We start from the raw sequence: 13202 nt of genomic DNA, 5'->3' as shown, positions 1-13202 counted from the left end.
TTGAAATCTGACATGGGGCTAGACATATTATCAGTTTCCCAGCTGCCCCCAGTCATGTGACTTGTGCTCTGATAAACTTCAGTCACTCTTTACTGCTGTACTGCAAGTTGGAGTGATATCACCCCCTCCCCCCAGCAGCCTAACAACAGAACAATGGGAAGGTAACCAGATAGCAGCTCCCTAACACAAGATAACCGCTCTCTGGTAGATCTAAGAACAGCACTCAATAGTAAAATCCAGGTCCCACTGAGACACATTCAGTTACATTGAGTAGGAGAAACAACAGCCTGTCAGAAAGCAGTTCCATCCTAAAGTGCTGAAAGCACATGACCAGGCAAAATAACCTGAGATGCACCTACACACCAGTATTACCACTAAAAAAAATCATTTGTTGGTTCAGGAAAGAAATGTTATATTGCAGAGTGAATTATTTGCATTGTAAACAGTGTGATTTAGAAATAAAATATACATCACAAAAATCATAACAGAATCCCTTTAATGTTAAAATGAGGTCCAGAGCATTCTGGATAACAGGTGCCACACCTGTATGTCCTTATAAGTGGTGTAGTGATGTGAGGGTCTGGTTTTTCCCGACCCGCTCAAAGCCTCCCTCCACCCGCACTGCCCACACCAGCCTACCAGCTTCCTTTCATAGACCAGCGCCACCCCACCGTTGACGTGCCCAAATGGGTGGGGCGAGCAGGCGCATCGTCTATAAAAGAAGAAGCCGGAAGTCAGCAGTGCAAGGAGGTGGGCGGGGAAAGCAGGAGAAGCGATCAACCCGCACCACCAGGCACCCGCGAAGAGGAGTGCGAGGTCGGCATGAATCTGGCTGACCCCCGGGTATCGGGCCGGCCCGCACATCACTAATGTTGTGGCTGATGAGTACCAAGTGAAATGCACCCAGCAGTAATGAGAATGAGGGATATACTGTATATTCATTACCAGGGGCGTAACTACCGGGGGAGCAGGGGGTGCAAATGGGCCATGGCCCGCACCCCCGCAGGGCCCCCCGGAAGATCGTGCGCGCTGCAGGCGGCTGCAGGCGCAGAGAAAAATCGCGCAAACGAAGTTACGTTACTGTTCATTACGGCTGTTGTAATGTGTTACAATTGTTACTCACCTTGTAATCCAAAATAACCAGTCTGGCTTGATATCTGCATTTGCAAATACAAGGAGTCAACGTATTACTAGCAGCACCTGATGATTAGGTCCTTACCTTTACACACAAAGCATTTAATATGGAAATATTTGCTCTGCACCCGCAGCACCTCTCCCTTACAGGCATTCCCACAGTTGTTGCACAGGATTGCATTTCCCAAGGGCTTATCCAGGGGGCTCTGAACAGCTTGGTGCTGAGATACTGAAAGAGAGAGAAAAGCAATCGTTTAGCAAGGCCAGCATTAGGATAGAATATCTGCATACATTTTTGAAATAAAAAGAGGGACAAAAAAGTTGTTGCTCGCTGTACGGTGAATTTTTTTGACTATGCACATTTTTGTGGCCACATCCCCTAATTACCATCTTCATTTTACAAAATTTGGCAGGTTATGAAAGTTTAAACATATTTCTGTGTTTTTTTCAGTTATTACAGTTTTGCTAATGAAGGTGAATTGCCCTTTAAACTGTGAGTCTAACTTCTCCCAAGGGACCTGTTGTCTTATATTGTTACAATTACAAAAGTAATTACAAAAGTATCTTATCTGCAGCTGTGGTTGTTCTGGGCTCTCTGCCAAAAGCCATTTAAGTTAGAAACTTCTTTTTCTGCCTGTTCAGTGCAGAGAAAATGTTGACTTTCCTGTACAAACGAGGGACTGCGGGTTGAGCTGTCAAAAGAGGGACTGTCCCTCTAAAAACTGGACAGTTGGGAGGTATGCAGGGGTGGGGAATGGAGGATGGTAAGAAGGGGTGGGGAATGGAGGAGGGTCAGCAGGGGTGGGGAATGAAGGAGGGTAAGCAGGGGTGGGGAAAGGAGGAGGGTAAGCAGGGGTGGGGAATGGAGGATGTTAAGCAGGGGTGGGGAAAGGAGGAGGGTAAGCAGGGGTGGGGAATGGAGGAGGATGAGAAGGGGTGGGAATGGAGGATGGTAAGCAGGGGTGGGGAAAAAAGTAGGGTAAGCAGGGGTGGGGAATGGAGGAGGGTGAGAAGGGGTAGGGAATGGAGGATGGTAAGCAGGGGTGGGGAAAGGAGGAGGGTGAGAAGGGGTGGGGAATGGAGGATGGTAAGCAGGGGTGGGGAAAGGAGGAGGGTAAGAAGGGGTGGGGAATGGAGGAAGGTAAGCAGGGTTCGGGAATGGACGAGGGTAAAAAGGGGGTGGGGAATGGAGGAGAGTAAGCAGGGGGTGGGGTTGCAGGAATCATGGTCAGGCCCTGATCACTGCTGTAGCCATTCAGTCTGCATCTAAATGAATTGCTGTAGTGAAAACTTTGAGTTTATGATCCTGAATTTTATGTTTTATGTCATGAGGGGGATAATGATAATGATCCACTTCGGGCATTTCTGAAAATGTATTTCTTGTTACCATTTAGTGCAAAAAAAAGATTCCAGGACCGGATTGTTATCCCCCCCCCATTAGGGTTGCCACCTTTTCTGGAAAAAAATACAGACCTTCCTTTATATTTATCTTTTTTCCCTATTAATAACATTGGGATCAACCAGCCAGGTGGCAACCCTACCCCCCATGGGGATGGGGATTATTTCTGCTGATGTCAGCCTGTAGTTACACTACTCCTCCTTACCAACAAGCAGGGAACATGCGTGCACAGTGCCCACCACCACCACAGTGTTATTATGAGACAGAAGGCAAATACACCCCCATCCTCCCCCGGAGCGTTTCTATACATTCATTTAATGCAGCGGTGTAATTAGTGAGTAGGGTGCAGAGCGCAGGTGTGTTGTGACAATGACAGCCGCCCTCCTCTGTGTGACTCACATTGACTTATTCTGGAGAATACTAGTTAAGTGATCCTAATTTACACTCCCACACACGTCAACTTTTTTCATTCCTTCTGCTAAAAATTAAACGGTGCTGCAACATGTTTCTTTTAACGGATCTTCAGCCGAATACATTGTTATTCTCTCTTCCAATGGCCCCTTAGTGCACACCAGTATTTTTATCAAAGTATTTGCTGCTTGTCAGTGATATCAGTCAGAAGCACCATGGCTCATCCAGATCTGTGATCCATCATAACCTAGTGTTATATACAATATATCATACACCTCAAAATATTTTAACAGCCATTCACCTTTAAAGGGTTTGTTCACCTTTAATTTAACTTTTAGTATGATGTAGAGAGTGATATTCTGAGACAATTTGCAGTTGGTTTTCATTTTTTTATTATTTGTGGTTTTTGACTTATTTAGCTTTTTATTCAGCAGCTCTCCAGTTTGCAATTTTAGCCATCTGGTTGCTAGGGTCCAAATTATCCTAGCAACCATACATTGATTTGAATAAGAGACTGGAATATAAATAGGAGAGGCCTGAATAGAAAAATGAGGAATAAAAAGTAGCAATAACAATACATTTGTAGCCTTACAGAGCATTTGTTTTTTAGATGGGGTTAGTGATCCCCATTTGAAAGATGGAAAGAGTCCGAAGAAGAAGGCAATTAATTGAAAAACAATAAAAAAAAATAATGAAGAAAAATTGAAAAGTTGCTTCAAATAGGCCATCCTATAACATACTTAAAGTTAATTTAAAGGTGAACTATCCCTTAGACTTAACTTTAAGTATGATGTAGAGAGTGATATTCTGAGACAATTTGTAATTGGTTTTCATTTTTTATTTTATTTGTGGTTCTTGAGTTAATTAGCTTTTTATTCAGCAGCTCTCCAGTTTGCAATTTCGGAAATCTAGTTGCTAGGGTCCATATTCCCCTAGCCACTGATTTGAATAAGAGACTGGAATATGAATAGGAGAGGTCCTGAATACAAAGATGAGTAATAAAAAGTAGCAATAACTATAAATGTGTAGCCTTTGTTTTTAGATGGGGTCAGTGGCCCCCATTTGAAAGAGTCAGAAGAAGAAGGCTAATCTAGGGCCAATTGAAAAGTTACATAGAATTAGCTGTTCTATAACATACTAAAAGTTAATTTAAAGGTAAGCCATCCCTTTCAAAAAGACATATAGGATAGTTAACATATTAATTGTAGACAATAATGTTTACTATATGGTGCTGGTTTTACTTTGCCTGTAATTTAATATTGTCTTCAATATTAGTAGGGATGCACCGAATCCAGGATTCGGTTCGGGATTCGGCCTTTTTCAGCAGGATTCAGATTCGGCCGAATCCTTCTGCCCGGCCGAACTGAATCGGAATCCTAATTTGCATATGCAAATTAGGGGCTGGGAGGGAAATCACGTGACAAAACAATAAATTAAAAAATGTTTTCCCCTTTCCACCCCTAATTTGCATATGAAAATTCGGGGGTTCAGCCGAATCCAAAATAGTTGATTCGGTGCATCCCTAAATATTAGCCCCTTTATTTGAGCTCCCATAGATGTTCTCTGGTGCCTATTTCAAATGAATGGTAGATATGTCCTAACAGTCCCGGCCAGAAGGACAGTAGGAGAGGTACAGCCAATCACAGGCCTGCAGTCACACAAGTAAAGACAGGCTTCAGTTCCTGTGCTACAGTGCGGTGTGCTGACTGCCGCCAGTTCCCCTGCACAGCCTGGGAAAGGAGGCAGCAGAAAGTGGAACAGATGGGCGGGACTAGTAGGGTTTTTGCAGAATTTTTCAATAAAGTAACCAGAAACTTTTTAAAGCACATTTCTTCTATAACTAAAGGAGTTTAATGCACGGGCACATTCTTGTTTTTTTTACAAATTATGTTTAATATGTTACATAATATGGACAAGCAAAGCTCATTTTACTGCGTGCCAATATGCTAACAGTTCCCCCAATTCTTTATCCTTACATTTTTGGCCTTGATCTCTATGGGGTACAGGAGTCCTTTTTGTCTCAACTAGTTCCTCCCGCAGAAGGGAAGGGAGCTGCTTATTTATATGTGATGCTAATTAATAGATCTTATGTATAAACAAGCTCTGGGATGGAGACACATACAAATGCCATTCCTAGCCTACGTGGGATTAATTTACTGCTGGTGCCTCAGTCAGTTGAAGGTATGTGAATGAGCAATTTGCCTCTTTATTTAGTTACACTGCTACAGCTACATGTGCCTTGGTAACTTGGATTCATCCCCCGTGACTCACCGTGGGTGATATTTAATCCAGTTATCATCCTGTACACAAATGAGCCAAAAAAAGAATCTCTTCTTGCAATGGATACAGGAGTTTCTCATTGATTGCCAGCATTGTTCAGTGTTTTGCTCTGTTCAGAATATATTTCACGTCTCACTTATCTCCTGTACTACGGGGGGGGGGATTATAAACGTGTAACACTGAATGCCCATTGGACTGTTCCACGTGGGGTTATATTCTAACAGGGCAAATTTATCCTATATCTTTTATTGTTTCCCACAATGCAGCTTTGTTCCAAGATTTCCAGCATAATTGCACCCATATTATTCTAATATGTATTATTATGTGCAAGGCTGATTAATTAAAGCTTTAAAGGAGAACTAAACCCTAAAAATGTATAGGGCTAAAAATGTCATGTTTTATATATTGAACTTATTGCACCAGGCTAAAGTTTCAGCTTGTCAATAGCAGCAATGATCCAGGACTTCAAACTTGTCACAGGGGGTCACCATCTTGGAAAGTGTCTGTGACACTCACATGCTCAGTGGGCTCTGAGCAGCTGTTGAGAAGCTAAGCTTAGGGCTCGTCACTAATTATCCAGCAGAAAATGAGCTTCCCCTGCAATATAAGCTGATGCAAGAGGGCTGATTATTAAATTCGGATGCTAATTGCACTGGTTTCTGTGCTCCCATGTAGTAATTATCTGTATTAATAACTAATCAGCCTTATATTGTGACATTTCTATTCTATGTGTACTGTATATTGTGAGTGGGTCCCTAAGCTCAGTAAGTGACAGCAGCACAGAGCATGTGCAGTGAATCAGCAGAAAAGAAGATGGGGAGCTACTGGGGCATCTTTGGAGACACAGATCTTTACTGCTAAAGGGCTGTGGTTGTCTTGGGCTGGTACAGAAGCACAACATGTACAACATTTCTAGCCTACTTCATTAGTTTAACTTTCCTTGTCCTTTAAGTTATAGAATGTACTATCCCTAGCAACTTTGCATTTCATTTCATTACATATTTTTTTTATAGATTTTAATTATTTGCCTTCTTTTAACTCTTTTCAGCTTTCAAATGGGAGTCAATGACCCCATCTAAATAACAAATGCTCTGTAAGGCTACAAATGTCTTGATATTGCTACTTTTTATTACTAAACTTTCTATTCAGGCCTCTCCTATTCATATTCCAGTCTCTTCAAATTCATGCATGGTTGCTAGGATACGTTGGACCCTGGCAACCAGATCGATGATATTGCAAACTGGAAAGCAGCTGAATAAAAAGCTAAATAACTCAAAAACCACAAATAATAAAAAATGAAAACAAATTGCAAATTGTCTCAGGCCATCACTCTCTACTTCATACATAAAATATAAGATGAACAAACCCTTTAAGTACAATGTCATGGATGCAAAACCAGTGCATGCTTGTGGGCATTGTGCAATCGTAGCCCTGAACACCACTAAAAATCTGGTTAATGCAAATGTAAATACAGGGCTCCCCTGTGCCTTACAGCAATACATCTTACTTAGTTGCTATAATGGGTACAACAGGTGCAAGAAAGAATAAAGGAAACACTTTACCTATGGCAGATGAGGGTGTTTCAGCAGGCACTGCAGCCACTAATATTAAATCTGATGAATGAAAGCAACATTGTACAGTATAGAAGAGGGAGACATAAACTGTGACAGTCCCATTGTAGTAATTACAGAAAATAATACAAATGATTGATACCACTTAATCTGCTTCACTTTGCTTTTAGACATTGTATGATAAATTATATTGATCGCTCATTTGAGATAAGGTACTGCAAGGAAGAGCTTTTCTGCTGTCCTTTTGCATGGTTCCTGTAATCATACACTAGTATCATTACTGTGTACTTGGCTTCAACAAGAATTTTGATTGGAGGATAAAAGCTGAAATTATAATATACAACTAACCTGCTGGACTGACATCATTTCAATGCACTCTGGGAACTATTGATGTGTAAAATGTTATGTATTAAATACTATGTACATTGTTTCTGAAATAAAGTTTATATTCACTATTCCCCTCTCAGCATCTCTTCATTCTATCTTTATGCAGCAGTTGGGTGTCAGATGAATGATTCAACATACAGTATCTTATAGGGGGCTTCCTTTCCTAGCAGATGTATTAGAGCTCACCCAAATAACTGATTCCAGTGCAAACAAAATCTAACAAAATAACTGCCTTTTGCACAAATCCTACATGTAGATAGACATGATGTCTGGTGATTTTTAATTGAGTGAGCTCTTATACCCAACTCCTAAATGAAAACAGAATGAAGAGATACAGATGCTGAGAGAGGGATAGTGAAGATAAACTTGATTATTTCAGAAACGGTACAAAATTGATTGTATTTATTGTATGATTGAGTTTCTTGTTTTATTATGCTGAAGCTAATATTACATTTTCATTTTCGCGATAGTTCCCCTTTAACTCTAGACACTGGACCTCAAAGGAGAATTAATTAGGCTACAACACTGATTTACTGTACATAAACACTAAGAAGGTCAACCGCAGTGGAGCTACACTAACCTATCTATCATGTGGAAACACTGAGCAATAGATTCCATACCCCATACAAGTGGTCCCCAACTTTTTTTTCCCTGTGAACAACATTCAGATGTAAAAGGAGTCGAGGAGCAACGTAAGTAGAAAAAATGTTCCTGGGGAGTCAAATAAAGACTGTCAATGGCTATTTGGTAGCCCCTATATGGACTGTCAACCTACAGGAGGCTCATTTTTGGAGTACACCTGGTTTTTATACAACCAAAACTTGCCTACAAGCCTGGAATTCAAAAATAATTACCTGCTTTGAGGCCACTGGGAGCAACATCCAAGGGGTCGGAGAGCAACATGTTGCTCACGAGCCACTGGTTGGGGACCACCAGGGTTACAAAACCGGAAATTCAGCTCTTCTAGCGCAGAGAGTGCAGTTAGGCTCTCTGCGCTAGCGTCCTGGCACTCTCTGCCGCCCTTGATGACCCCCCTGGACCCCCTCAGGCGCAAAAAGGTAAGCGCACGGGGGAGGGGGGCGGTAACAACTGTTGCAGGGGCCAGGATCGCCCCTGGGGACCACTGCCTTATATTTACCATTAGGAACTAATATAAAGGATACAAACCATCAAGGAACATTCTATCAAATGTGTACACATAAAGACACCCAATAAACTAGCAAATGCAGTTAGCACTAGGGAGGTGACTGAGACACAAAACATCTGTTACAAGTGACCTTTGAGAATTCACATTTTATTTCTTCCTACTTCCAAATGCCAGAATAAAATAGGATTTAGTGGCCCTGTAGGAACAATACTGCACATTACGTCTCAGCAAGAACTATCCCCCCCCCCCGTAAGTATTCTTTCAAGAAATATCAATGTCTTCTTTGCTATTCTGGCAAAACATGAGATTGTGATCGGATTAATAATTCAGGGAAAGCAGTTTATTTTAATAATCTTAGCGCATTATGAATACTTTCTGATCCATCACCATCTTTAAAAAGCAGGAAAATTTAAACAAGGAACCCCCTGAAATGCTTTAATAGACAGAACTTCCTCTCCAGAAGAATAGAATATAATGGAAAACAATGAGCAAACACCCTGAGCAGGCCTGATTGTATTTGAAAAGACGGAATAAGTGCAGGCATGAGAATACAACGGGCAAGGAGTCGCTCAGTCTGCAACAGAAATAGCTGCAGTGTAACGCAGCCAACACCACGCAGCATGCTAAAGGGCCTGTAAATCTGTCATTTGGGGGGGGGGGCAGAGCATTTCTGAGCATCTAACCCCACACCTCTGTTAACCGTATGTAAAGAACATTCTAGAAGCTGATATCTTGACAATATTATTTATTTCCTCCTCAACATTATATGATGAAACCATATGATAAAAAGGAAAGAAGCACTTACTACCCAGCAATTAAATATAATGAACATTAGGACAACTAGAAACAACAGATGAAGCTCCATTGTGTCCATCCTGCCTCTTCTCCTAAATCGCGTGCAAGCGCACCCTGAACATGGCTGTAATTCCAGGGTTTCCAGAGTGGGTTAGGTCAATAGGTGCAGCAGCAATTTTGGGGTGCACATAGTTGCAAACACAATGACACAGGGATTCTTGGGGAAAACATTTGCAATGTGGTTAAAAAACATAGGAATTGCAGGAAGTATTTAGTATTATGGGTGTGATTGTGTGGAGCATGGTCTTATATACACAGACTCCATTCCACACTCAGGTTACTAATGGGTTAATAACTGGAGACTAGGGGGCAAATTCACTAAACAACGAAGCGGCTAACGCTATAGCGTGAATTCGCCAGCATATCGCATTTTCGTTAATTCGCCGATTCACTAACGGACGCAGGCGTAAATCCGCTAGTGTTACTTCGCGCCCTTACACCTGGCGAAATTAGCGCAACGGACATAACTACGCAAATTCACTGACGCGCAAATTATTCTGAGCGCTACCTTTTACGCCAGAATTCCTTTCGCCACCACAGACCAGACGAAGTGCAATAGAGTAGATAGGGATTGCTTAAAAAAAGTTAAAAACAAAAAACACTGGCGTTTTTTCTTTTTTTATGGGTGATAGGCTGAAAAAGATCGAAATTTTTTTTGGGGCTACCCTCCTTCCCCCGTACATTTCCTAACTCATGGCACCTTAACACATGGGCACATGTGTAGGGTAAAATAAAAATTTTATTTGCTGTTTTGAAGGTTTCCCAGGCTTGTGTAGTTCTGCTACATATCACTCCATTGTAACTTAAATTTGGCGCCGTATGCAAATTAACCATCGCTAGCGTAACTTTGCTTTGCTTGGCGAATTAACGCTAGCGCAACTTCGCAACCTTACGCTTCCCCTGAGCGCAACTTCGGATTTTAGTGAATTTGTGTAGCGCTGGTGAAAATACGCCTGGCAAAGTGCGGCGAAGCAGACGCTACGAATCTTAGTGAATTTGCCCCCTTAAATGGTGCAGGACCTCGCACACATTATGTAGTAGAAGAGAAGCCTGGTGCACACAGGTAGAGGCTCGGCCGCCTCACAAACCCAGACGACAAGGAAATCCTATGGCACACAGGTCTGCATGAAAAATTCAAGTTTTTATTTGCAGCAGAGTGCGATGCAAGTTTCAGGGAACAAACACCCCTTTGTCAAGCATACAGAATAAATCAACTTGTGTCAATAAATAATGCAATAAATCAATCACTTTTGGCCAAACATTTTTTCACTCAGGGCCATCAGGTGTCACCGGTGAGATGGTAAATAGTGGAAAAGGTAACCGCCAGGCAAGGGCAAGATATAAAAAGGCTTTTACTCCAAAGGGAGTGTTATTAGATCTGGCTTCTTCAAAATCGTCACCCGAAGGGACTTAATGAAGAGAACAATACTGTATGTCTTGTTTTCTTTAAAGATTTTCTGGAATAGATGGTTTTACTGTGCATTTTCTTTTTTCCTCAAAGCTCAACGTAATTTATTATCAGGGTCAGCTAGACCATTCCTCTGTTTTCCGCATATAGGGTAAGATTAAAGATTTTATATAAGCACTAATGTGGTATTTAACTTTTTTATTGGTATAGACTATTTACTAATACCAGTACAATTTTACAATAACTTTTAGTAAACACTTGATACTGTTATGGAAATAATTGTTCCCTTTTTATAAAGGTTAGTGCACTGTTTATCTATTATGGACATTTCATGGAACTATGACGGATCACTGATGGACTTTTTACACTGGGTTTTATGGGAGTAATGATTAATTAGCGTGTTTCATATGCATTGTATATTTGCACTGATTGGTTAATAACTAGAGCCTCCTTGGGGGGAGGACCCTGCTAACTAAGTAGTAGGAGGCCCAAGCTGAAAGTATCAATATTGTGGTGTTAGATGCAAATCTTTCTAGCACAACACCACTTACTTATCACTGCAGGGTCCATTCATATCCCAAGCTGCTTCCAAGCCAATTGTGTCATCCAGCCTGTGTAGGGAAGAAGCACATCACATTTTCTGGCAAAGCCTTTATCTCTTTTTATTTGCAGAAATTTTAAGCACAAGCTTTCGGGGACCATCCCACTTCCTCGGGTTGCACCTGAGATAACGGCTCTGCCAGAAAATTTGGTGTGCTTCTTCCCTACACAGTCTGGGTGGTGTTAGATGACCATACTGTGTCCATACCAGGTTAGTGACCTTTGGATTCTTAGCATTATTCATACCTGCCCGTGCTACAGTAGTGTCAATGTAAACAATGGAAACTGTGAATATTTGCTTGATCTGGGCAGGGCTGGAACTAGCGGTAGGAAGAAGAGGCATGTGCCTAGGATGCAACAGTGGCAGGGCATTGGTACTTACCTCTTCTCCTTGCCAAGGAAAGACTGCGCATCTGCGTGCTTGTCTGAGGTTGTGCGCATTCGCATCAGGAGTTGCATGTACATGTGTGGTAGCGCATGCACATGGGGGGGGAGAACAAGCTAAAGAGATGAACGGAGGGGCACTTGGCCTTGAGCACCTTGAATCTCAGGCTGGGTCCTGTATCTGGGCATTATTTTTGAGATTATTGCTCTGATACCAACCCCTCAGAAAAAAAGGAATGTAAATAAACCTGATTTCATTACATAATTTCCTTAGGTATACACCGAATCCCGCTTTTGACAGCTCAACCCGCAGTCGCTGCTTGTTACTGAAATGTCCTGACTTTCTCTTTGATCTCCTGCTCTGAACAGCCAGAAAAAAAAAGAACAGCCTAGGGTTGCCACTTCTCCGATTTTGAAGGGCTGCCCGGGTCAAAACTGCATGCCCGGTTTTCCACATTATAAAAACCGGACAGGAATTCCCTATAATTGACACGGCGAACAGCCGATCGCCTAATCATGGCCCCAACCCTATGTCACGGACCCGCCCCTAAGCATCACAGCTCCACCCTCTGTCTGGTCTCCACCGGGCTAAAAGGTGGCAAAGCCTAGAACAGCCACCACTGTGCACTTAGATACTTTGTAACAATTTAAGATAAGCAAATAAGTAACTGTAACAATTTAACATAAGCAGGTCTCTTGGGGAAACTGTGACTAGCAGCTTAAAGAGCTATTCACTCTCATTAGCAAAACTGTAATATCACATGAATAACACAGAAATGTGTTTAAACTTTCATAACCTGCCGAATTTTGCAAAAACGGGCGTGGTGAAAAAATGTTGCTGCGCTATGCACACCAAATCCCTCTTTCTATTTCCAAAATGTTGGGAGGTATGTACTAAATTCTCTATCTTTGAACATGGCAGGGCTCTATAAATATATATATCACGTAATACAGGCCACTGTTTATATGAATAATAATGAAAAACATACATTTCTAGTAGCACTGGATAATCCCATATAGAAAAAACACCATTTAGGGCTATTCCACACGGGGAGATTGCCTTGCGTTTGCGGTCGCGGCGACAAAGCGCCGCGCCAGTCGCCGCGACCGGCGCAGGCGACAGTTTTGTATGGGCGCCTATGTAAAAACGCCTGTGCTAACCACACCAGGCGATGCGCTTTTCAACAGTCGCCTGAAAAAGCCTGGCGAGGCATTTTCAGGCGACTGTTGAAAAGCGCATCGCCTCGTGTGGTTAGCACAGGCGTTTTTACATAGGCGCCCATACAAAACTGTCGCCTGCGCCGGTCGCGGCGACTGGCGCGGCGCTTTGTCGCCGCGACCGCAAACGCAAGGCAATCTCCCCGTGTGGAATAGCCCTTAACGCACTAAAGTTTGCCCTCTGTCTCATTTGAGGCACTGTGCTCACACACAAACCAAGGGCACACAAACTTGCTAGATTACATAAGCCAATGTATGGACAGAGCACACTTCTTCATGTTACAGGCAGGGCCTGTGTTATTTCCTGTCAGGTGATCAGTGTGTTAGACACAGAACGTCACAAAATGGTGGCAGAATATGTAAAAGTGCAATATATACTGTGTATGTCAATGTGATATTCTTTGACTG

General features: G+C 42.2%; 1 protein-coding gene across 13 annotated transcripts in view; it reads right to left on the bottom strand.

Moving 5' to 3' along the window:
* ablim2.L (actin binding LIM protein family member 2 L homeolog) overlaps window positions 1-13202 on the bottom strand; it is a 128134-nt gene that overhangs the window by 74507 nt on the left and 40425 nt on the right. For all 13 annotated transcript variants that reach the window (XM_041581538.1, NM_001094336.1, XM_041581551.1 and 10 more), the window contains 1 exon segment: window positions 1220-1363. In XM_041581538.1, the coding sequence (XP_041437472.1) occupies window positions 1220-1363 (144 nt within the window).

The sequence above is a fragment of the Xenopus laevis genome, chromosome 1L (genome assembly GCF_017654675.1).
Source record: "Xenopus laevis strain J_2021 chromosome 1L, Xenopus_laevis_v10.1, whole genome shotgun sequence".
NCBI classification, from domain to species: domain Eukaryota; kingdom Metazoa; phylum Chordata; class Amphibia; order Anura; family Pipidae; genus Xenopus; species Xenopus laevis.
Note: the sequence above shows the minus strand (reverse complement) of the source record. Positions and strands in the feature narration are given on the sequence as shown.